General features: G+C 35.3%; 3 protein-coding genes, 1 long non-coding RNA gene and 1 other non-coding gene across 6 annotated transcripts; 4 read left to right on the top strand and 1 right to left on the bottom strand.

Annotated features, from left to right (window-relative positions):
- Positions 1-826: 826 nt before the first annotated feature.
- Positions 827-899, bottom strand: trnat-ugu (transfer RNA threonine (anticodon UGU)). The gene has a single exon. It is a non-coding gene; the product is annotated as a tRNA-Thr (tRNA).
- Positions 900-3,018: 2,119 nt separating this feature from the next.
- Positions 3,019-5,154, top strand: si:ch211-197h24.8 (uncharacterized). Its single transcript, XM_067449641.1, has 2 exons — positions 3,019-3,079; positions 4,049-5,154. The coding sequence occupies exons 1-2, from the start codon at positions 3,051-3,053 to the stop codon at positions 4,986-4,988; spliced, it is 969 nt and encodes a 322-aa protein (XP_067305742.1). The 5' UTR covers positions 3,019-3,050; the 3' UTR covers positions 4,989-5,154.
- Positions 5,155-6,872: 1,718 nt separating this feature from the next.
- On the top strand, positions 6,873-12,222 carry LOC137083696 (uncharacterized). The gene is made up of 2 exons (XM_067449640.1): positions 6,873-6,970; positions 11,102-12,222. The coding sequence occupies exon 2, from the start codon at positions 11,109-11,111 to the stop codon at positions 12,045-12,047; it is 939 nt and encodes a 312-aa protein (XP_067305741.1). The 5' UTR covers positions 6,873-6,970; positions 11,102-11,108; the 3' UTR covers positions 12,048-12,222.
- A 2,254-nt stretch (positions 12,223-14,476) lies between these two features.
- Positions 14,477-18,580, top strand: LOC137083695 (uncharacterized). Of its 2 annotated transcripts, none has more exons than XM_067449639.1 (2): positions 14,477-14,663; positions 17,422-18,580. In XM_067449639.1, exon 2 carries the CDS (start codon positions 17,422-17,424, stop codon positions 18,367-18,369), a length of 948 nt encoding a protein of 315 aa, XP_067305740.1. In that variant the 5' UTR covers positions 14,477-14,663; the 3' UTR covers positions 18,370-18,580. The 2 variants fall into 2 exon arrangements, with proteins under 2 accessions (XP_067305740.1, XP_067305739.1); XM_067449638.1 differs by having other exon boundaries at positions 17,418-18,580.
- A 1,248-nt stretch (positions 18,581-19,828) lies between these two features.
- LOC137083694 (uncharacterized) lies at positions 19,829-24,812 on the top strand. Its single transcript, XR_010906575.1, has 5 exons — positions 19,829-19,887; positions 20,670-20,726; positions 20,959-20,999; positions 21,229-21,365; positions 23,990-24,812. It is a non-coding gene; the product is annotated as an uncharacterized lncRNA (long non-coding RNA).
- The last annotated feature ends 25 nt before the right edge of the window (positions 24,813-24,837 follow it).

The raw sequence follows: 24,837 nt of genomic DNA, 5'->3' as shown, positions 1-24,837 counted from the left end.
GAAAGACAAAAAATCATGCAAACACATCTGAGATTATATATCTAACATAGCAGATGTAGCACTCAGATAAAATCAACCTTTGTCACAGTCAGGTGGTTGGATGAAATGAGTGAGGACTCAAAGATGCAGATAAGGGTCTTTTACTGGTATAAGATTCAAATATTATCAGATTTGTCTCATTTTACATGAACACAAAAAAACAGACATGAAAAATTAACTTAAGAAATTAACTTTTGCTATAGTTAAATAAATGTTCAGTAATATCTTCCAAAGATTTTTTAATTTTGGCTCAAATTTTTTATTTTTTGAGAAAAGTTTAAAAGTTTCGTCACCCTGGCATGTGTGGATTTGTGAATGTGTGTAAATAATTTCTGTAGTTACATTTTTAATTACACTGCTGATCTCAATCCAATCGAGCATCTGTGGGATGTGCTGAACAAACAAATCCAATCCATGGAGCCTCACAATTTACAGGACCTAAAGGTTCTGTTGCTAACATCTTGGTGCCAGATACCACAGCACACCTTCAGGGGTCTAATGGAGTCTATGCCTCAACAGATCAATGCTGGTTTTGCAGCAAAGGGGGACCAACACAATATTAGTGTCATGATGCTGGAGTCAGTTCAGGGAAATGGGAAATGGAGTCCGGGACAGGCGTGGATGTAACACATACAGACTTTTAGCAACTCTACGATGAGCATAGCATTTTTTTTACGTTACGTGAGTAATCCACAAAGAATGGCCCCCTGCTTGGTTCTCTTCTATTGTTTTGCTATTCATATTCATACACTGATATCTACTCAAAAGTGTCATTTAAGTGTCTTACAGGCCCCAGCGAGGATCGAACTCGCGACCCCTGGTTTACAAGACCAGTGCTCTAACCACTGAGCTATGGAGCCAGACCTGTTCTGATACTGTCATCATTAACATATGAAAGGTACTGACATTTTCTGTTTGTCTGTAAGGGGTGTGTCTGTTAGCATTGTATAATTATTCCCCAACAAACAGTGAATCAATTTCTCACAATGACATGTAACTGGACCTGTAACTTTACATTCTTACGTTGTAGTTGTTAAAGAAAATAATTATATGAATATATGACTACATACATGACTATAAACCGAATAGTGCATGGGCCTACAGTGATCCAAAATGTTATACACAGTGAGTACAGTGAGTTTCAATATTTTCTACATTCAATGATGAGAGTTGAAGCTTGGCCCCATTTAACTCAAATCAAAGCACATCGCCTATTAATATTACTCTGTAATCAATTAAATTAATATGTCCTTCACGCATTCCCTATTTGGCAACACCAACTTTAAACTATCAAGAGCAAAGCTTTATCTACCGCTATTAAAGTATATGTTAAGCTATATAAAAATATATTGACAGGCACTTTTACAAACACTCTACTGCTTAAGTTTTAGGATCAGTGTCAGAGGAAACATTTGTGTATAGAAATCCCTGGCATATATTTAGTCAAGTTACCTTCATTTATATAACGTTTTTTACAACACAGGTTGCTTCAAAGCAGCTTTACAGTGTTAATATGAAATTAAGTTTTGTTTTAGAAGAAACGTTTTTGAGTGATTCATTTCTGTTGTAGAAACTGATTAGTTATTTAATTTGGTGCCATTCAAATAACACCATCTTCAACTAAAACAGAAAACACCCATCTGTGAAAATGGCGACGTGTTTATAACCTCTAAACATCATTTGTAGCATAGGTTGTGATGGTAGAGTAAGAAGAAGCCAGAAAAGTACATTAATATAAGAATGGAAGTAGCTTAGAATTCTGAAACTAAATACTTAAAGGTAGGGTAGGTAAGAATTGGTTAAAAAAAATTTTCCCAAATTTGTTTAAACTTTCTTTATATATCAATACATAATTAAAATGTAAGTACTCTGAAAAAGAAAGTATACAAATTGAGTGTCTGTAGACCTCTCACGACTGTTTTAAAGACAGCTCATTATTTCCATTCACTCCACCTTCTCCCTTCTGGGCTCTTTCCAAAGCCACGCCCCTAAAATACATGAACGCGCCTCACCGACCAATCAGATGGAAGACGCATTATTTACCTGAGATGAGTGCATGTAGTGACATCATGTCAGAACAACATGGAAAAAAAAATCTAACTTTATCAGTATGAATATAAACACGAGATGTCTTTTAGTAGGCTACCCACTATCAAGCTAGAATACTGATACTGGTAAAGTTTAAAATATATTTTTGTTTGATTCGGTAACCAGCTAGTTATATTTATAAGGCAAAGAAAACGGGTAGCATTGATAGGAAACAATTCAGTGTAAACATGCTTTCATTTGAGGCGAATAAAGTCTGTTTTCACGTTAGTTTCGCAGCTGCGCACACACCCCAAGGGCTCTGGTCTAAATTTAGATTACAGACACGAGCGCAGCGGGATCATATGCGCGAGTCCGCGCAAAGACAACAAACATATAGTCCCATTTGAATTCTGCACAGAATGCTGCATTTCAACGCGATATGAAAGAGATTATGATGGTAAACAGTGTTAGAGGAAACTGGCTTAACCAAAAAACAGAGAAAGGTCTGCTCTTGCGCTCTAGTCAAACTGTATATTAACGAAACTCTATTGGCTGTTTCAAAAAAGGGGAGGAGCTGCTAACAGCTAACAGCTGAAGCCTTTCAGGGGAAATTCCGTCAACACATTGAATAATGCGATGCGTTACAAAGCACTTCAGTGGGCCTTTAATTATGTATTGACATATAAAGAAAGTTTAAACAAATTTGGACAAAAGTGTTTTAGATCATTCTACCTACCCTACCTTTAATAAGGCAATTACTCAATTCATTTTAAATGCTCAAGATGGGTTAACAGTGCCAGAACATTTGAACATTTAGAATTGCTAAATATAATTGATATTTATTCATAATTATCATTCATTTATTTTAAATTTGTATTCTTTTATTTTGAAGTGACACCTGTTAGCTCTCTCTCTCTCTCTCTCTCTCTCTCTCTCTCTCTCTCTCTCTCTCTCTCTCTCTCTCTCTCCCCTGCACTCTGTGAATGTTCGGTGACAGGATAACAGCAAGTTGGTGAGTGAAGAGCTATTTGTAATTTTAAACTATTATTTAAACTATTACTATTTTATATATTTTTTCTTTTTATAACACTATATTTTAAAAGTTCACTTAATGTAGGAATGGTTGGCATAAAATATTCAAAATCAATGGGATATATCAAAACATTAAAAACAAGAATACGGTTGATTTTGTCATTTAATGTAGACATATTACAGGATTTCTAAATTATTAGAAAAGTTCCATGTTTAGCAAAAGCAAAAGTTGTTTAGATTGTTTTGGTCACACTCTTTGCTCACACTCTAAGTCATATTCTTACTATTAACTACGACTTTTTCCCCAATAAAATCCTAATTACTGCTAGTCAATTATAAGGTTGTTGAATTTAGTACATATTGCAGAATAAGGCATTAATATGTGCTTTATAACTCATAAACAGCCAATATGCTAGAATGTTCATGCAAATAAGCAACTAGTTAATAGTGGTGAATTAGACCCTAAGAGTAGCCTAACCTTTTCTTTTGTTTTTTTGTTTTTTTTGTTTTGGTAATGAAAATGGACTGGAAATAAGCTGTTCTAAAATGTACAACCACAGATGGAAGTGGTCAATAGCAGCTAAAATGCCCTCAAAATGCGATAGTGAAAATGTTGATGTCTTCTCTTTTTTGTGTGTCTTTGGACATGTTTCTAGTCCGTTAGGCATGCCCACAGTTTCGATTTCCACATAAACCGATACCAACAGTTTTACTCTTGATGAAAGCAACGCAACTCTTTATATTTTAGTGTAAAGCTAATATTAACAAGTTTTGTTTGAGATCGAGTTATTTAAATATTATCACTGAATGTGTCTTCTGATCTGAGAGTTGTTCTGTTTTGATAGCTTTTTTAATTTAGTTGATATAAAAGAGTTGTCTTGTTCAATATTTGTTAATAGCTTTGTTTCATTTTGTTTCAATAAAATATGTAACATTTCTATTCATACAGTGCAAAAAGACATCACAGTCCAAGTGATTTCCATCTCATAAACAACTTTTCTCAACCTGAAAGAATGTTTCGCTCAAATGAGAGAGGATGCAAGGAACTATACTTTGAGGGGAAACACCTGAAACTTAAAAATCTCAAATTGAAGCAAATTCAGAATGATTACCTTTATAATTCAATTCCAGCTCAACCTGAGGAGGTGGAAATTAAAGTCTCAACCCTTAGGCATAACACTGACCTTCAAGGATACCGTGGCATCTGGGATTCTGAAGGGTTTAAAAAGCCATTACGAAGTGACTCGTCAACACGTGATCTGGTATGGTGGAGCCCAGACATTTCAAGACTTGATATTACTATCGCTGAGGAGCAATACTTGAATAACGAAGAATTTTACGACAAAGTGAAACCATTCCTGCACAAGTTTACCTCTTCCCCAGCCTTCCTGGCATCCTCTCGCTTGGGGAACTTCCGTTTCAGCATGCCAATCGATCAGTTGTTAAAAAGCTACAAACAACAGTTCTGTGCAGGCCGGAATCCCCAAATTCGGGTTTTTGAGACTGTGGTCTATAAGCAGGAAGTGATGTATTCTATTGTGATTCATGCCCCTCGTGCACAAGACCTGTTCTCCGAGTATCCCGTGCTTCAGAAGAGTCAAGATGCAGTGTGTGAGCTTCATGAAGACACCATTATATGGCGACCACAAGCAATGAGTAAAACGCATAAATTCCGGCTGTCTCCTAACATGCGACCTATTTTCATACCAAGAGCAAGACAAAATTACATGTGGGATAACATCGGAGTGGCCTTTCATGTTCCACATGGACAAATCTTCAAATTCAGTCAGGCAATTCTGTTTAAGAGCCTCAGACTCTGTGAGGGCGCTGAGCCTAAACTTACCTCAGAAGAGTTTGTGAAGTGTGATTTTGGCCACATCAGGCCTTAGAGTAAATAATATGACAAATGATCCATTACCATTTAGTTGGTTCAAAAGTATTAAAAGTCAATATGAGCAAGGTTTTTGTTTTCACTAATAAGTGTGAAATGCACAGTATGTGGAGGAAATATGTGTCTTTTTACATGCTGGGTTGGTATATCTTATGCTGTTTTAATAAAGCACTGATAAGAAAATAGATGTGGCCTCTTTTTTTGACCATTGATGGTTGGTTTTTGGAAGGGAGAGTCAGAAATTATAGTTCTTTATCACTTTTGCTTTGCTCCCTGCAGTTGCTCTCTGTTTAGATCACAAAACACAGGCATATATCTTACATTGAGATGTTTCCACTTCATGAGAAACCAGAACACACTTCACTTTTATATGACTTAAAGTTTGACTAACCTTTGCTACGTTTTTAGAGACTAGTATAATGAGGAAATATTGAAAAATATATGATTAATTCTTGTTTTTTTTGTTTATGTTCTTTATGTTAAGTGCTTTGATCCTTCTTTTAATCACATTACGCTGATTATAGCTTCTATTCGTTTACACACAGCATTTTATGCAAATACAGTATCACCGTTACTTCATTTTCACACTTTTATCAACATAAGTGTGTGTTCTTTGTTCTTTAAAAAAATATGTTTTCTGTGAATGCCCTTCACTCTGTTCATTTTGGACAGTTTGGAAATGTTTTTGGGCAGGGACTTTCATTTAACTCCAGAAATAAATTTACTTAATATATTTTAGTTTCACTTTCTTTTCACCAGATAATTTTACTTTCTGTTCCCTTTACAGATGAAAAAACGATAGTGAGAGAGAGAGAGAGAGAGAGAGAGAGAGAGAGAGAGAGAGAGAGAGAGAGAGAGAGAGAGAGAGAGAGAGAGAGAGAGAGAGAGAGAGAGAGAGAGAGAGAGAGAGAGAGAGAGAGAGAGAGAGAGAGAGAGAGTTACCCTTTGGAATTCCCCACATGTGATGTGCAGACATGAGAGGACAATGTACCTCCTCCTCCTGGTATCATTGCATTCTAATTATTAATGACTAATAGTGCTAGAACAAGTAGACACACAGTCAAGTGTTGCCTTTATTTTTTTTTCCACTTTAATCTTTATTTTCTCTACTTTATTCAAAGTAATGCAAACATATGTAGTTATTTGTTTTCTTGCCAGATATTATTGTTTTAGTCTTTAATATTAGCTACCTTCTGACCTTTCCTTATGTATGCACTGGGGGAATCGTATGCACTTATGTATAGTGATAATGTTTATTGTTACATCTTTGAAAAGTAAATGAGATATGTGTATTCAAAACTCAAACGAACAGTTTTAAAGTAAATTGAGAAAATATAAATGTTTTTCTATATGGCAATGCTGTACTACTACGGAAAATAGGTATGTTGAAATTTGGCAACATTGTACCACAGTGGAGTTGCAGTGGAATTTCCATTGTTGTGTAGCCATAAATCCTTGAGAATCCTTCACACCTACAGGGAGGGAAGTTGAAATTATCTGATTGGTCAGTTTGAATCTCACATTTGGGTTTCAGGCGCATGTTCAAGAAAAAAAGATAGATTGTAATCAGGAAATGTACAGTTTTCTACCATCTTGCTGATAACGTTTCTTTAGTCGCAACCCTGCAGCCTGTAGGCGAACCACCCGTAGCCTACATTTTTCTGAATAAAGTAGAAATCCTTATGGCAACTCCGTATAATGGGTAAAATGCAAGAAGTGCCTATAGGCCTGCCAATTTGAATTATACAGTGACAGTATTTTGAAGGGGGTGTTTGATTTTGTTTGCCAATTGCTGTGTGTGTGTGTGTGTGTGTGTGTGTGTGTGTGTGTGTGTGTGTGTGTGTGTGTGTGTGTGTGTGTGTGTGTGTGTGTGTGTGTGTTTCTGAAATAGGAGGAGGAGATTCACTCGATGAAAAAACATTTTTTCTTTCTCGTTGAAGAAGAAGTAGCTACAGTCTGAAAACAGCAGCCTCGTAGCAGGTAATATTATTTTAAATTAATGCACGGGTTTAAACGGGAAAACGATCGCTTTCTCACTATCACAAGAATTCGACCGTTTAACCTCACTTAGCCTAGACGTAAAGTAGGCTAAAATTTGAAATGACCGCTATGCGTTCCTTCTTTGCAATTAGGCTACTTGCATTTTTTTTTTTTTTTTGGCACCAGACGTTCATTTTAAAACGACTATCACGATCCTGGGGTTAAACATGAGGGAAAGTTAAATAGAAACAGTTGCACAATTCGTTAGGGTTGCCAACTTCTGGAAAGGTGGCAATCTAGGGACACTTAAGGCATTTAAAAACGTGTAGTAGGCTACGGTGTATGCAGTTAGGTTCAACTTACATTGTTGGTCATTGTTAAAATCAAACATATTCTCTGCTCATATTTTTGATTTTGTTTTTTTCTGAAGAAAGACAAACATGAAAAAGAAAGCAAACATTTTAAATGTGATGCATGTGTAGGATAGGCTAATTCAATATTTTATAGAAGGGGATCCATACAATTTTCAGTTGAGATTTGGAGTCTGATTACACGATGGTTAAATAACTTTAGAACAGCATTTACGCAGAGCCGGCCAACATTATGAAGCTGAAGACTCGGAACCGCCCACAAAGTCAAAGTATCTCCCGTATCTCAGACCCCTCGTTTTTCCCGAGAAACAGCTCCTTCTGCTGTTCAGAAGATCGCATAACACCCTTACCAAAATGCCATTACGGATGTAATATTACGGTGTAGTTTTATTTAAAGTTTTCCAAATAAATGGAGGCTACAAAAAATAACGATTTTACAATTTGCGATTTTTTACATAGTCTTTTGCCTTCCCTGCTCAATGTGCCAAAAATCTCATTGCGTTCTCCTACTAACAAATTAGGCCTGCAGCATTTTTTCTGAGTGTGGGTGGTAATTGAAAGAAAATTGCTGATGGAAGAGAGACAATTACAGATTTAACTATCTTCTGAAAAATATTATGTGATAGGCTATTATACTGCCACAATGCTGTTGTTTTCCCCCCCATTCCAATTCAAATACTTCTTTCAGTTCACCTATGCTAATGGTCTAATTAACATAGTATACCTTGCCTTTTTGATATCTTAAATGCAAAGCAAAACTCAAATAAGAACAGACAAAACACCAATAATAAACAAGTCTGTACTTGTATTTCACTAGGCCTATCACATCATCTTGCTGTAAACATGACAGCAAAGAAAAAAGGAAGAACTGTTAGTGACTTAACTTTTCATCTTTAATTGCATAATTTAAAATAATAAAATGCAATAAAATAAAAAATGGTTCTTTCTACACAGTTGAATGGAATGCAGATTTTTTTTTGAAAAAGTTTATTTCTACCAAAAATAAAAGCTTTGTTTATGTTTGAAAGAAATAATAAAAAAAAATTTTTCTTCTACTCTTCTTCTACTCACCAAGGCTGCATTTATTTGATCAAAAAATAGCTACAGTAAAAGCAGTAATATTGTGAAATATTATTATAATGTAAAACAGCTGTTTTCTATGTGCATATATAAAGTGTAATTTATTCCTGTGATCAAAGCTGTCTTTATCACCATTACTCCAGTCTTTACATGATCTTTCACAAATCATTCTAATATGATGCTCAAAAAACATTTATAATTAGTGTCGAAAACAGGTATATAACCAAGGTACATATCCAGGTCTGACCTGTAAGGCTTTGAGTATTAACACCTGACCACTCTTGTGGGTGTGCTGTTACAATTAAAAAACATATAAGGGTAACATGACAGCCTGATGTAGCAACACAGCTACAACTACTAACATTAATAGCGGGTGTGCGAATTATCAAGAATTGACCATAATCAATCGTATTGGTGGCACTGAGGGGCCCCTAAATAAAATTCTGCTTAGGGCCCCATAAGGGCTTGGTCCGGCCCTGTTTTTACATAATAGGTTGTTTTATTAGAATAGTATTATTATTGGTTATTGCGTGTTTTAGTAATGATCCAAGAAAATATGCTACAATTTATTTTTCTCTATTTAACACGAATAAAAAGAGTGAAATAGACGACTTCCTTCCAGGAGCATGTTTTCTTGTGTGGCTGAATGTGACTCATGAACAATAATTACATTGGTTGCATTCGCCGAAAAAAGATTTGCCGAAATCAAAACGCTGACATTGAAAGAGGGATTTGCCATGAGTGTGAGTCTTGTGCTGCGTTCCAGTTAGTTTTTTACAAGCGGCAACCTCCCGCGATCTCTCTTGAAGCCAATACGGAAGTAATGTAAACTGTAATTCCTTAACTGGCCACTAGAGGCAGGCTCCAGAAGGGAGCAGAATCTCATTGAGCCCCATGTTAAAATTCTCAACTTTAAAGCAGAAAAAAACATGTTTACAGCCTGGTACAAATTGTGGTTTTGGCTTATAAGGCTAATTTTGATCTTCATGACAACTCTGAGGGGGGTGAATTTTTTTATAACTCATTCGTTTACATTATATAAAGCCTTAAGGTTCTGCATAATTAAGGGCGTGGTTACAAGTGAATAGCCATTTATCCGCCGTCTATAGTTATTGCGTCACCTCAGCTCCGCGCACATCCCGCCTTTTTGCCCATTTTCTGTTATCCGGGAGTGACACGCGATGACTCGCTCACAAGATGGCAACGCCCAGCTCGCCCATACTTTAAGCTTCAGAATGGCTTATCAGAATCCTATGGGTGACGTCACGGACACTACGTCCATATTTTTTTACAGTCTATGGTTTTTTATTATGCCCTTCACTTCCTAACTTCTCTCCTCTCGTTCACTCGAATGTGCGTCAATGTTTACTTTGCTTGAGTGCCCACTACTGGCGAAACCTTTGAACTGGAACGTCCTAAGCCCTTGATCACTTGGAATCCATATGCAGTTGATTTATTATTTAAAAAAAATGTCCTTTACGAAATTGTTTACTGCCTGAAGTGTAGACTCGTGTCCTGGGTCAAAATTGAGGGAGCGAGTGTCTGTCCATATAAATTTCCCTCATCCACTTCACGAATTGGAATGCACTTCAAAACGGCGGTGAGGGAAGTTTGCAAGTTTTTTATTATTTTTTATTATTATAGATTGTTCAAATAGAACATTTAAGGCATTTTTTTACAATCATATAACCTTTTTTCGTGTTAATACAGCATTCAAATAAAAAAAACAGAACAAAACCAAACACACACAAAAAACAACAACAAACAAACAAACAAACAAACAAAAAGGTGTCATGGGGTCTTAATCTAACAAAATATACAAGTCCAAAGCAGAAGAAAGTTTCTAGGCATTTCTGTCCATCATCCACTTAAGAGATTTTGCATATAACTTCAAATCATTCTTCCAACTAGTGAAATGGGGTTTGACCTTTAGATACTTATATCGGTGGATAAAGTGTTTGCCTAACACAATCAGGTTATTTATCAAAAATTCAAAATTTGTATACTTTATAAACACTCCAACTTTAAATGAGGTCACATTTCAAAGGGTATATGAATATATCTTTAGATTGGGTCCAACTTTGAAATGAAAGCCAAAATTAATTTACAAATTCACACTGAAAGAAAATATGTTCTACTGTTTCAATGTCTTTCTCACAAAATCCACATGAATTATTTTCCCAATTGAACCTCTCAGGAAGTTCGCAAGTGCGTGTCAAAAAGTGGAGTGGAACGCAACACCGATCGCTGTGAAGCGGAAGCGACTAGTCAGGCAGAGGATTCTGCTGGGTCTTAAAGCCTTCTGCGAACAGTATTTGCCAATCAAAAATGATTTGTCTCATGGGGTTTGATTAATTCTCAATTTAGTGCGGCGAGTAGCCTTTACGGGACGAATAGTTTTGTATACATATTTGTATTTGTATAGATTTAATACGGAGCGCTTCATTGATGTCTTACATATGGGACGATTCTGTATTATATGGCAACCCTACAATTCATACATGACTGATGTTTTATTTAATCATTTTTAATGTTTTGATGTTTGTTCATCTAAATTACTTTTAAAAGCAGAAACTGTTAAACAAGAAATATATACATGCAAACCTGTCAAGTTTTTGACAATGGTTTATTTTTTATTTATTTTTGCTGGAAACCTACCATATATGTTCTTCTGTTTCAGAAAGAAAATGAAGCGCATAAATAACCGAGATGTTACAGAGACATTCATTGAGGGACAACATTTGAGTTTGTCAGACCTAAAAGAAGTGCCTAATATAGAAAATGGGTACTTGTATAAAAACAACATTCCTGCTTATCCTCAATCTGTGGAGTTCCGTGTCGAGAAATTGTCTCATGTCACTGGAGAAGAAGGCCTTAGGGGTATTTTTCACAATTTAGGCTTCCGACAGCCATCAGAGCTGGTGGCTAGTGATCAGCACCATTACCTCTGGTGGGATTTATCAGTCACACCTGATGACATATCCGCAGCCGAAGACCGTTTCCTTGCGTCATTGTTCCCTCATCAAAGTGCTGCTCAAATTTGCAACCAGAGGCCCGTTCTTGAGCACTTCACCACCTCAAAGGCCTTCCAGAAAGAATCTCCCTATGGAAACTTTCGTTTCACTTTTTCATTTAAGGAGCTTCTCTGGCACTATGGCGAGCAATTCTGTGGTGACCAAAGTCCAGTGCTGCGTGTTTATGAGACTGTGCTCTACCGACGAGAGGTTCAATATAAGGTCCTAGTGCACCCTCATGACATAAACCTTTATGACCATTATCCTCGACTTCCTGGTAAGGAAGACGGTGTGTGTGGATACAATGATGGGGCCATGTGGTGGCGCTGTCAAGCCCCCTCTGAAACCTACAAGCTGAAACTTGAGGTGAACAAGTCGAATCGTAGTGTTCATGTGAGCCCCCACAGAGAAGAATACTATGTGTGGGATCATGTGTGTGTAGCTTTCCACATGGAGCCGGGGTGGTTGTTGCATGTGGACAGGAAGAAGCTGTTAAAACGTGTGAATGCATGTGAAACATCCAAACCTTGTCTTCTGAGAGCCCCGGAGACTCCACTGAGTTTAAACAATGCTGAGCGTGTATTAGCTGATCTTAAGGCCAGTATGAGCTAGGCTGGTGCTTGAAGCTAAACTCACTGCAGTTCAGTAAATAGTAATGTCACTCATGTTTAATTAAAATGTTTAAAAGTGCACAGTTGTAAAAAAAAAAAAAAAAAAATGTGAACCCTGTTTGTGTATTTCTGTTGCATTAATGGCTCCTATCAGGTATCATTGTACATTGGGTGAAATTAAAAGATTTTAACTTACAAAGATTTTGCAGTGGCCTCTTTTTTTTAAAGGAATGATATATTTGATGATAACTGCTGGAAACTTTATTTGTTGGCCACAATTTTAGTCAAACCTTTTCTGTTACTGTATTTAAGCACTTCAGCAGTTGTATGAGTATATGCATGCATCTTATAGATTTCCTCTTGTTTTAGAAAATTAAGATTTGAGAAATTTACCTTTGCACTCTTTGAATTTAGCTGAAAAGATTGTCACATTCATGCAGAAACCCAGATAATGAGAAACAATTTCATTGTCTTCAGAAAATTATTCCATTCTAGTTGCTATTTTTTTCTAATTTGGTGCAAATTACCAAATTAGCTTTACCTTTTTGGTTCCAATAAACGTGTTATTGTCACTATTCATCACCAGTGAGAGTGCCACGTGATTACTACCAGAGGGCACGGCTTCCCACCCTGGACTTTCATTCCATCAAAAACTATGACCCATAATCCTTGACCCGGACTCATCAGGACTCAATTATTACATCCACCTGTCTCTTTAACCTTGTTGCTCAACCTAAGCCTGCTTCATTTTGTAATTCACAGCAAGGTTTTGTATGTGCACTGTAAAATTTAATTAGTTAAAAAAATTAAAAAATAAACACCCATGCAAACCGATTCCCTTAAAGCTACACTGTGTAACTTTTTTAGTTTATTCTTAGCTAGTTCTTTAAAAAATATGTGCTCATTAATGTATATTTATTTCTTTCAAATAATAAAGTATTCTCGTAAGTTTATAATATGCCATTGAAAATCCATATGGGTGAGGGGTTCGAACATAGATATGTATAGCCTACATATGTGGGTTCGAATGCCGGTCGCCATGTTGCCCCTCCATCTTGAAAGTACATTAGCCAAAGAGGGACATACCCATAAATTCAAGCTTCGCCTTTCGCGTTTTAACACTTGATGGCACAGTGTCGAATGTGAAGAGGGGGATTGCCATGTTATCTTGGACTAAATCGGCCACTGTAGGAGTTTAAACGAAATCAGAATTGAGAGGAACAGAAACTATTATTCACTGGATGGTCATACCTTTTCACCGCTAGATGGGGGGAAATATCACACAGTGTAGCTTTAAAAAACAAACAAGTAAAGTGAAATAGGAGTAGTATTTTGTGCTAACAAATGCTTAGTTAGTATAATTCCCTTACACTTAGTTATAGTAAAAAGTCTAAACAAGGACTGTAGAAAGAACTTGATATTTTACTTTAGATTTAATCTTTTTTTTTTTTTTTTTTTTTTTGATTTTTGACGGGAAAAGATTTAAACTTTACTTTATATATCATTGTTACCATTATTGTGTTTTGAATGCTAAATGTTGAAGTCTCTGTGTGTGTCTCAAGCATGGTCAACGGCAGGATTGTTGTTACAAATATATTATATCAACCCAATAAAAAGTTTCACAGGTGTTTATGATGTAAGTGTTAGCAATACAATTATAAATGATCATTATACAACATAAAGGGAAACATTGGTTAATTTTAAAAGGTGACCTTCATTTCTGAATACATCATTAAGTTGATTATTCAGTCAGAAGCTAGGTCAACTTTTAACAACAACCTATTTATTATCTTCCTTTGAAACTGCAGATTTCTTGTGACATCGCTCCATCAATAGGAAAAGAGTTATAATAAGAGGAATGTTCCAAGTGCTGCAGCCAAAGGAAATACTGGTGAATTTTTATTTTTATATTGTGCTTGACAAAATGGCACTGGTTGGCAACCCAATCAATTAATCTTAACTTGGGTTTTCTGAGTAAATAAGTAATATGTGGGTAGATTTTTACAATTAAGTTAAGTAGCCTATAAGTGAACTAAAAAGTGTTAGCTAGAACACTTAAGATTTGTGCTAGTGTTAGTCACTGTTGGATTTTACAGTGTGTCACACTGCCTCTCTGGTTTCTCATATTGGTATCTGGACTTTCTGTTTTTGGACAACCCTTTTGCCTGTCAGTCCTACCTTCTTTGTTTGTTTGGACTGCTTGGATGTCCCATTGCCTGTGATTAAGTGTCTTGCCCTACTCTCTTTAATAAATATTTGGATGTCCAACCTAAAATTTAGGAGCAGTTACGTAACAGTAATATCCAGGAGCTAAAAAATTAAATTATTATCACTTGTTTGACAGAATAAAACAGTCGACAGAGCTGCGCATGCGCTCGCTGCTAATAGCGCCACGCTGCGGTGGAGGGAGGACTTTCAGTGAACGAGAAACATGAGTCAGTAGACTACGTGAACGAGAACGATTCGTTCACCTAAAAGATTCGTTCAAAAAGAACGATTCGTTCACGAACGACATCACTATTACTTAAACCAGAAGGCGGGAACTGGGGGGAAGCTGCATATCCTTTTCAGCAGAACTCTGGCAGAATAACAGAACTTGACGAACGAGAACTATAAGGTAGGGAAAATTAAACAATGACGTTAATATTTTATGTTTAAGAGGTGTGCTACAGTATACTAGCATATTTGTCTCGATTTAGCGCGATACAAAGCATTGTCGGGTAGGCTGTTAAAGCGAAACCCCATTGTGACTCTAAAGAGGTGAAAATGACTCATATCTCAAAAAGAAATAATCAAAGTGATATTAGGTTTCAACATTTTTACTAATGAGTTACCCTGAACTATGTAGGCTATAATGTTTTGTGCTAGCTTGATAACATTAACATTTTGAACGGACATATTTTATTAACATTGTTGAAAGTTTTATCATAACTTTGTGAAAACATTATAACAACATGATTTTATGTAAAGGTGCTTTGAAACAATGTGTATTGTGAAAAGCTCTACAAAAAATGTACTTAGACTTAAATAATTAGTTTCATTAAAGTTGTTCTCACAACGTTTTATGCAAACATTCCTGAAACATTTAGCAAATATTAATAACATCATAAAGGCATTCCGTTTCATGTCCTAAGAACGTTTCCTTTCAATGTTATGAGAATGTTCATGTACAAATTACACTGTAGTCAGTCAGAATGTTTTATGATAACATTATGAAAACATTCACTATACAATAATATAATATGATGTTCCAAGAATGTTGTAGGCCTACTCAGTATGTTTTGATAACTTTATGAAAACATTCAGCAAATGTTTATGAAAAATTCAGCAAATAAAAATAACATTAAAGGATGTTCTGAGAATATTCTAAGAAAGCTTTTTCTCAACATTACAAGAATGTATAGTAACTAACTATTTATAACATTATAAGAACATTCCATAAGCATTATTTTAGAAACTTTTTGTCCTAACATAACTTTTAAAAATGTTATTTTATTTATGTAAGAAACAATAATGATGGATGTTGAAGATCTTGATGAAGAAGTTTATTGCAGCAAGGCAGTGAGAAAGTACGCGAGGCATCTTGGTCCGGTGCTGTAATGAACCCAGATTCAGAACATCCAAATATCAGACCTTTTATCCTGTTACAGTTTACCACAGTGACTTTTGTAAGGCTGGAATTAACTAGCAAATGCCAGGGCGTCTGATTGAGGAAAGATTACTCCCCGAGAAGACAAAAGACACTTTCTGGAAATTAACATCTGATCTGTCTCTCACGCACCATTCGAGATGCAAGTCTCACCTCAGAATCATTCTAATCTACATCTTTCTCTTTTGATCCCCTCTCCCAATTCTCTCGCGTGCTTAGATCACATAAAATTCACCCAAAATCTATATGTCTCAGTGTGATTGGTAGCCTACAGAGATCATCCTCACAGTCATCCTCACAGAAGTATATCAAAAAATATATAATAATGTCATAATAATCATAATGTTTTAAGAGTTAAGAGATATTTTGCTTAATGTGTGATGTGTCCTGTCGTCAATACAGTTCCCATTGTGAACACGTGTTTACATTTGAAAGAGTTTTGCTTCTTCTGGGTATGGATATTTAAAGAAATGTGGCAAAGAGATCAGGGCTTGAATCTTTACATGGGGACGAATCTTTACATAACCTCCATTGGGATTTGGATGGGCTTACACTCATAATGTAAAGGAAATTGCTCCTGTTGTAACAGCTGTGGTCTACTATGCTAATTAAGTTGTGACACCTTATTGTCTGAGATGGTTCTCTGTGTCCCATACCCATTTTACCCAAATGATAATCAATATAACTTGTCTATCTTCTTCTCTTTGATAATTTAGGGATGCCTCATTCTAAAATATACTTTGGAGTGGAATATAAATTGAGGCAGACTACAAATTCTAACAGAACGTTCCCTGTTAGCTGGAAAAAAAATTACTAGTTTTAGAAAAATTTGAACCACAAAATGTTTTTTACTGAATATCCTAAGCCCACACATAGACCTAACACTTTTACAATTACAAACACACAGACCTAAGACTAAATGTTACTTTTAATAGCTAATGGAACGAATGACATAATGGACGAATCTGTTTTTAATCCCCGATTTGAAAATAGTTATTTGCATAATAATGACTAGCCTGTTTATTTTTAAGGTTAAACATTTTGAGAAGCATTGTGTCCATTTAAACTGGTATATATATATATATATATATATATATATATAAATTTTAAATTTATTTTTGTAACATTTGATATTTAAGATAAAAAGACTTTAAGGAATATATATGTTAGATGTTAGTTGTGCAAAGTAGCAAGCTTGTTTCCATCTAGAGGAGAAATCAGGGCAAGACAGAAATGACAAAATAAATTAAAGGGATAGTTCACCAAAAAATGAAAATTCTGTCAGCAAATACCCACCCTAAAGTTGTTCCAAGCCTGTATTAGTTTTTTTTCTTTTGCTGAACATAAAATAAGATTTTTTTTTTGAAGAAGGTTGGTAACAAGACAGTTAATGACTATTGACTTCCATAATTTTATGGTAATTGCCACCGGCAACTCTGATCTCCAACAATCTTAGAAATATCTTATTTTGTGTTCAACAGAAGAAAGTAACTCATACAGGTTTGAAACAACTTAAAGGTGAGTAAATAAATTGTCATTTTTGGGTGAACTCTCCCTTTAAATAGAGTTATCCATATGCAACATTATTTGCACTTGTCTATTTATTTTTTTAACTAAAGACCTTTCTATTTATTTCTTTATCTATGTTTTTTTTTTTTTTAAATACTGTTTAACCTTTTATAACTAATGATAAGCTAATCCAAATTTTTTCTTTGGTTTCAGAAAGATGATACGTCAAAATGCACGAGAATGTTTTGGGAAACATTTTAAAGGACAGCATTTGTATCTGTCAGACTTAAAAGAAATGCCTGATATAGAAAATGGGTACCTTTATAAAAACAACATTCCTGCTTATCCTCAATCTGTGGAGTTCCGTGTCGAGAAATTGTCTCATGTCACTGGAGAAGAAGGCCTTAGGGGTATTTTTCACAATTTAGGCTTCCGACAGCCATCAGAGCTGGTGGCTAGTGATCAGCACCATTACCTCTGGTGGGATTTATCAGTCACACCTGATGACATATCCGCGGCCGAAGAGCGTTTCCTTGCGTCATTGTTCCCTCATCAAAGTGCTGCTGAAATTCGCAACCAGGGACCCATTCTTGAGCATTTCACCACCTCAAAGGCCTTCCAGAAAGAATCTCCCTATGGAAACTTCTGCTTTACCTTTTCATTTAAGGAGCTTCTCTGGCACTATGGCAAGCAATTCTGTGGTGACCAAAGTCCAGTGCTGCGTGTTTATGAGACTGTGCTCTACAAAAAAGAGATTCAATACACGGTTGTAGTGCATCCTCCGTCCGTAAATATTTATAAACATTGTCCTGATCTTCCATATGATGAGGATGGTATTTGTGGATATAATAATGGGGCCATGTGGTGGCGCTGTCAATCCCCCTCTGAAACCTACAAGAATCAGCTTGATGTCAACATCTTTGATGGAAGTGTTAGTGTGAGCTCGCACAGAGAAAAATACTATGTGTGGGATCATGTGTGTATAGCATTCCACATGGAGCCGGGGTGGGTGCTGCATATTGACCAGGACAGGCTGTTTAAAAGAGTGAAAGTGTGTGAAATGTCCAAGCCTCCTCTTCTCAGGCCCACAGACTCTAAACTAAGTTTGCAGGAGGCTGAGAGTGTATTAGCTGATGTTAAGGCCAGTTTGAAGGCTGTTGGTTGAAGATAAGCATAACATGCATATATTACATTCATATGGAATTACAAAGATAAGGATGCCACACATGGTAGTTACGTAATTTAAACCACTTCGCATCATTAAACAGCTTAAGTGCACAGCTGACAAAACATATTTCATGAAGTTATTTCAAACTGTTAAGTCACATATAGATTGTTATATTTATGTGATTGTTATCCACATATAGATTGTTATACACCGGCTTTAATTTTTTATTTACATTTTTTATTGAATTTTTTATTTTTATGTATGTGTGCATGCATTTACTGAATTGTATGTATGTATCTGTATGATTTATGCTATCTTGTGTAAAATGATTGCAACTGGAATTTTGCTTGTTGACCAAAATACTGAAGGAAAAAAAAAATCATAACAACTGGAAACTTGGATATATCCTCAATAAAGCACATTCTGCCATTGATGATGCAAACTAATGCAACAGTTATGCTAACCATGTTATCAAGATAAAGCTTAATCTCTTCAGAGTTTTTTTTTCTGTCTTGTTTGATGATTTATTAATGCACCTTTGGACTGATCTCCATAATTAAGTGATGAATGGAGCACATTTTAGCATTCATGCAGATGATTATATACATTTATATATATATCATATAACTTAAATCAAATGTATTAAATTAAATGTGGTTTATTGCAATCTACTATATACTACAATCTCTTCAACTTAAAACAATGGGTATCTGATCTTAGTGAATGCTGATCATTGATGTTACTTGATATCAAGCTGTTCTGTTGCTGAATAAATAAATATAACTATATACTCCGCTTAGTTCGCTACCACTACATAGTTCGCTTGCTAGTGTTTATCAGGTAAACCAGATTCATACATCCACACCTACATTATTTTGACACAACATCCAAACTATTTGGCACTTTTATATTTCTTTAAATTGTGATAATATTAATCATTTAAATCTGACTTGTTTGTTTCAACTTGTTTCAGGAAAATGATATTAAATGTTTCTAATCAAAATTACTTTCTATTACAAAACAGGGCTTTTATTTCATACATGTCCTTTATAGAGGACACCAGGACGTAAAGCATGTTTATCAGACATTTTAGGAACACAACAAGTCAGGGAAATAAATTAGATATCGATATTCCTATAAAATATTACATATTATTATGAAAATGTTGCCAATTATTACTCCCATTCTTTTTACAGTCTATGCTCCCATTACTACACTGTTAAAAATTGCTGTAAAAATACGGGCGATTTCCAACAGTAAAATACTGTTATTTGAATAAACAGTTTAATCCTGTAATTTAACAGTCTAGGTTCCATAAATTAATTACTTGCAGTAAATTTACAGCATTTATGTGTAAATCCATTTGTTCCTGGAAAAAACAGTATTGGCCTGTAAAAAATATCACGTAGGGGCGGGGCATCTTCAACGCGGGTTTTTTTTCAAACAGAAAGGAGACAGTCAAAGAACAGCAACACTCCTCTGTCTAGGCTATTTTAAAGAAGGACAATGTTCAAGGTGAGTTTATTTCTTTGCAGTTATTCTATTATGTTGCTCCCAACCTATAAAATCGCCTTTTTCACAAGGTATTTTTGACTGTGCTAGCCCTAATCGCATTTTGCAGACAGAGCTCTCAACGGCATTCGGCCTTTCGCCTGCTAATGAATATTCTCTGAGCTCCGATTTAAAGTATTACTGCGAATGTGCTTGGTTGAAGTTAAGTTACCATTTAGAAATTATTTTGGCTTGCTTTTGTAGTAACATTAACCCTTATCTCGATTCACACGAATTTCTGGTTTAGTAAGTTAATGTTTCATGATGCTAACGTTAATCTAACCAGATGCATTAATGTTATTCGCATAACGTTAATATCATGCACATAAGATGGAGAATAATTATAAAACTACTCGAAATATCCAGAACCATGATAGCAATTAAAATGTTGTGGTCAATTTGATTAGTTTCCATGCAAATAATGTAAAGCTGTTAAAATTCCCAATGCAAAATAGATATTTAACGTTTTATATATATATATATATATATGTATGTTATATTTTCAATTTAGTGGTCCGAGTACTTGCTTTTTTGTGAGATTCGCATGTAACGTTATATAGTATTAAAAGTCAAAGAGGTTGTTTTTGAAAGAGGAGGCAGATATTCTTGACTGCACTCGTTTTAGCAGACAGTTTTCAACAGCTTAAGTTTCACTATGCAATGTTCTCCATGCTCTGACGTCGAATTTCTTTGCTTGGTTAAAGATTAAATATTTATTAAATAATAATTGTATTCTTTTTTTCTAGGAATCAATCACTTGTTTTACTGAGTTTTACTGACATCGTATGCATCCCTAATCATTGGTGAGTTTCACGTCATGTAAATTATCAGAAAATGTATATTTTTGTGTAAACTGTTGTTTTAAGTGTTGTGTATAATTTGAAGAAAAAAATCATTTCAGGGAGGGCAGATAACTGTACTGAACACTGGATGATTACCCTAGACTAGAGGGTCGTGTTGTTTGTAAGGGCATACAATCACGATTTCTGAATGCAATTGGAATAATGTTTACAATGTTCTGTCTTCAATTGTCAGTATCCAGAGGAGGCATGTGGCACATTGGAATTCATTCAAAGGTATTTTGTGACCTTTTATAGTACCCTTTAAATTTGTTTATTTTCTTTTATTGTCCCGTAATTTAGCAAATGTATATTTAATCCAATATTTAAATTGATAAAAGGTAGATTTTTGTAAGTTTTCTATTTTAAAGTGTGTGTGTGTGTGTGTGTGTGTGTGTGTGTGTGTGTGTGTGTGTGTGTGTGTGTGTGTGTGTGTGTGTGTGTGTGTTGGGATAAACCCCGAAAGAGGTTCTAAGACCTGCAGAGGCAAGGTGGTTTCAAAGAAGACTGGAAAACTTGTCAGCAAGAAGTCTGCCACTGTCAATCCCAAAGTTGCTTCTCTCTCTATGGAACCTCATCGATTTCGAATGGAATTTCGTCTAGGTAACTAAACTTTATGCCTACTGACACTCCCATTTGTGCAGCTTCCTAAAAGAATCAACACCGCTTAAAGGATAAGTTCATCCCAAAATTAAAATTTCCTGATAATTTACTCACCCCAATGCCATCCAAGTTGTTCATGTCTTTCTTTATTCAGTGGGAAAAAAATTATTATTTTTTTGAGGAAAAATTTTCAGAAATTTGCTCCACACAATGGATTTCAATGGCAACCAGAATGTTGAAGTCCAAATAAATATGTTTCAAAGGATTTTTAAGTGCTTCAAATGACTCCCAGCTAAGGAATCCATCTGTCATTTTCTAAAAAAATAAATAAATAGTATATACTTATTAACCACAGTTGTTCATATTGTGCTGGTCTCCGTGCCAGGCATGACGTCCTCACATTGGAAAGGTCTCGCATGACATTATTAGACATCCAGGATATACACACGAAATGACCATTTTAAACAATAAACTGACACAAAACCATAAATATGTAATTCAACATACAATACAATGTGAACGATAATCCTTCTCCATACTAGTAAACAATGGGGTGGTGATTACTTTTGACCTTTCCAATGGGATGACGTAATGCCTGTCACATTGCAGACCAGCACAAGATGAACAATTGTGGTTAAAAAGTATATACATTTAAATTTTCTTAGAAAATGACAGATTGAGTCACTAGATAAGACTCTATTCCTCAGCTGGGATTGAGGAGAGCCCTTTGAAGCACTTTGAAACAGCATTTATTTGGACTTCAACATTCTGATTGTCATTGAAGTCCATTGTGTGGAGAAAAATCCTGATATGTTTACCTTAAAACACTTAATTTCTTTTCCACTGAAGAAAGAAAGACATGAACATCTTGGATGGCATTGGGGTGAGTAAATTATCAGGACATTTTCATTTTGGGATGAACTAATCCTTTACCTGCCTTCATATTCAGTGGTAAGAAAGTATCTGAACCCTTTGGAATGATTTTCTGCATTAATTGTTCTTAACATTTCATGTGATCTTCATTAGTCACATAGACAAAAAAAAAGTGTTTAAGCTAGCTACACAAACAATTATAATCTTTAATGACTTTACTCAACACTTCCCACACTCTCAGGGCTGTGTAATAAAAATGTTAATTTGGTAAGTGACTACCTTGTTGTTACCTCTATGAACCACAAATGTTGTTTTTGTGTCGTAATGGTTGTACATGAGTGCCTTGTTTGATCTGAGCAGTTAACCTGCTCAATGTTCTTCAGAAAAATCTACCATGTCCTGCACAGTTTTGGTTTTCCAGCATATTCTGCACAATTGAACCCTTTACAATAGTGACTGCATGATTTAAAGACCCATTTTTTCACAATGAGAACTACTGATGGACTCAACTATTACAAAGGGTGCCAGGGGGAGGATTTTATTCTGAAGAACAGTGGACAGTTTAACTGCTCAGAACAAACAAGGGAATCATGAACAATTATTACCAAAACAAAATTAGATTTTTAGGAAACAAATCCATCTCTGAGTCCATATAATGTCATTGATTGGCTGTCGCATGTCTGACACTTAAAAAAGAACAGCGATCGTGATGGTAATTCATATGAACCCAGTGGATAAATCAATGCCTTTTAAAGCCAAATGATAGGTTTGTGCAATAAAATAAAAAAACCTAAAAATGCTAAATTAAATAACTCATTGCTTCCAGTCTACTGTCATATGAGCACTTATCAGAGGGACATTGTGACGTGATGTAAGTGCATTGTGAAAGCTTGTTCGAGAAGTAACACAGAAGCAAAGATGACCGACATTTCGCATGAGCTTCACTTACTTATGACAGTAGAATGGAAGTAATGATTTATAGTTTAGTTAGCATTTCATTTTTTGTTTGTTTTTCTAACACAAAAATAAAGTGAGTTAAAAATATTAATATTTTTATTACACACATCTACGGTTTGGTTTCAGAAGACATTGATTCATCCACTTCAAGATTGTTGTGTTTTTTAAGTGTCAAAAGAATGGCAGCCAATCAATGCGATTGTCATGTGTTATATATAGCATGGGGGTTAGAAATTTTGGATTTTTGGGGTGAACTATCCCTCTAAGGACATTGTGTTTGTCTATACTTGTGACTGGTAAAAATCAGATGAAATTTTATGATCAACTAATGCAGAGAACCAACCAATTCCAAAAGGTTGAGGGTTTACAGCTTTTTTCCCCACTGTACTCTCAAATGTACTTCTTCTGCTGTAAAAAAAATGTTTTACACATTTAACTTAACAGCTCTCTTTACATATACACAATTATAATATACTCCTAAATCTACTAAATAAATGTACTCCTATCCGGCCAACTGGAAAAAACACAATCACTTTCTTTTACACACAGCTAAACTTTCTGGTCTTGTCTTGACCCCATAATCTTTCTGTTAAGATTGTTTTTTTATGTTTTTCCTCTATGCTGTAACAAACATTCAAAACAAACTGCACACTCAATTGCTGTTTAAGATTAGTTTAGTTCATTAACATGATCATTTTATGTCTATTTTGAAAGTTTTCACAGTATGTGATCACTAGTTTTTGCCATGTGCTTTATTTTACCACTAAGATTTTCTTGATTTTCTTTCCTTTCAGACCTGGATTTCCTCTAAGACCAGATCTGTCAAAAGCTGATGTGGCACGTGTTGGCTGTTTTTTTGCCTCTTCCTACGTTTTTTTCACCCATTGGTTCTCTTGATTATGTGCTCTCAGATCTAGACTTCCTCCCAGGCCAGCTCTTTTAAAAGCAGGTTTGGGATGTTTTGACAGTATTTTTTGCCCTATCAAGGATTTTTGATCTTTTGGTTCTCAATGATTTCTAAAACAGTATTTAAGGAAAGAAAGTCAGAGAAAATACATTTTAAAATGCATTGAATGTATTGTTAAAACCTGTTTTAAATAAATGGCAAACAATGTACACCATAATCTATTTCTTTATTTTTTCCATTGAGTAAAAAGTCTGTTTGGAATGTCTGTAAACATTATGGTACATAGGGATGTTAATAGATATCAGACAATAGAGTAAATAGAAAACAGTATTTATATTAACTTTTTTTATACTGTAGAATTGTAGTTGGAACCATTGCTGGCAGTACTTTGTGAAATTACAGAACAGCCATACAAATTAAAAACTGTAAAATTACGGTAAAGGGCTGGAACCACAGCTGCCAGTACTTTGCTGTGAAATTACAGCATTATTGAAACCGTAAAATTACGGTAAAGGGCTGGAACCACAGCTGCCAGTACTTTACTGTGAAATTACAGCATTATGGAAACCGTAAAATTACGGTAAATGACTGGAACTAGCTTGCCAGTACTTTACTGTGAAATTACAGCATTGTTGAAACCGTAAAATTGCGGTAATGGGCTGGAACCACAGCTGCCAGTACTTTACCGTAAAAATACGGGTGAATTTTTTACAGTGTACACTTCCCTTTTTGTTA

This window comes from Pseudorasbora parva, chromosome 7 (assembly GCF_024679245.1).
Source record: "Pseudorasbora parva isolate DD20220531a chromosome 7, ASM2467924v1, whole genome shotgun sequence".
In the NCBI taxonomy this organism is placed as follows: domain Eukaryota; kingdom Metazoa; phylum Chordata; class Actinopteri; order Cypriniformes; family Gobionidae; genus Pseudorasbora; species Pseudorasbora parva.
Note: the sequence above shows the minus strand (reverse complement) of the source record. Positions and strands in the feature narration are given on the sequence as shown.

Excerpts from the sequence above, each read along its gene's own strand:
- LOC137083695 (XM_067449639.1), top strand. The coding sequence starts at position 17,422 with ATGATACGTCAAAATGCACGAGAATGTTTTGGGAAACATTTTAAAGGA.
- LOC137083696 (XM_067449640.1), top strand. The coding sequence starts at position 11,109 with ATGAAGCGCATAAATAACCGAGATGTTACAGAGACATTCATTGAGGGA.
- si:ch211-197h24.8 (XM_067449641.1), top strand. The coding sequence starts at position 3,051 with ATGTTCGGTGACAGGATAACAGCAAGTTG. Across the intron at positions 3,080-4,048 it reads GACAGGATAACAGCAAGTTG|TGCAAAAAGACATCACAGTC; the intron begins GTGAGTGAAGAG and ends CTATTCATACAG.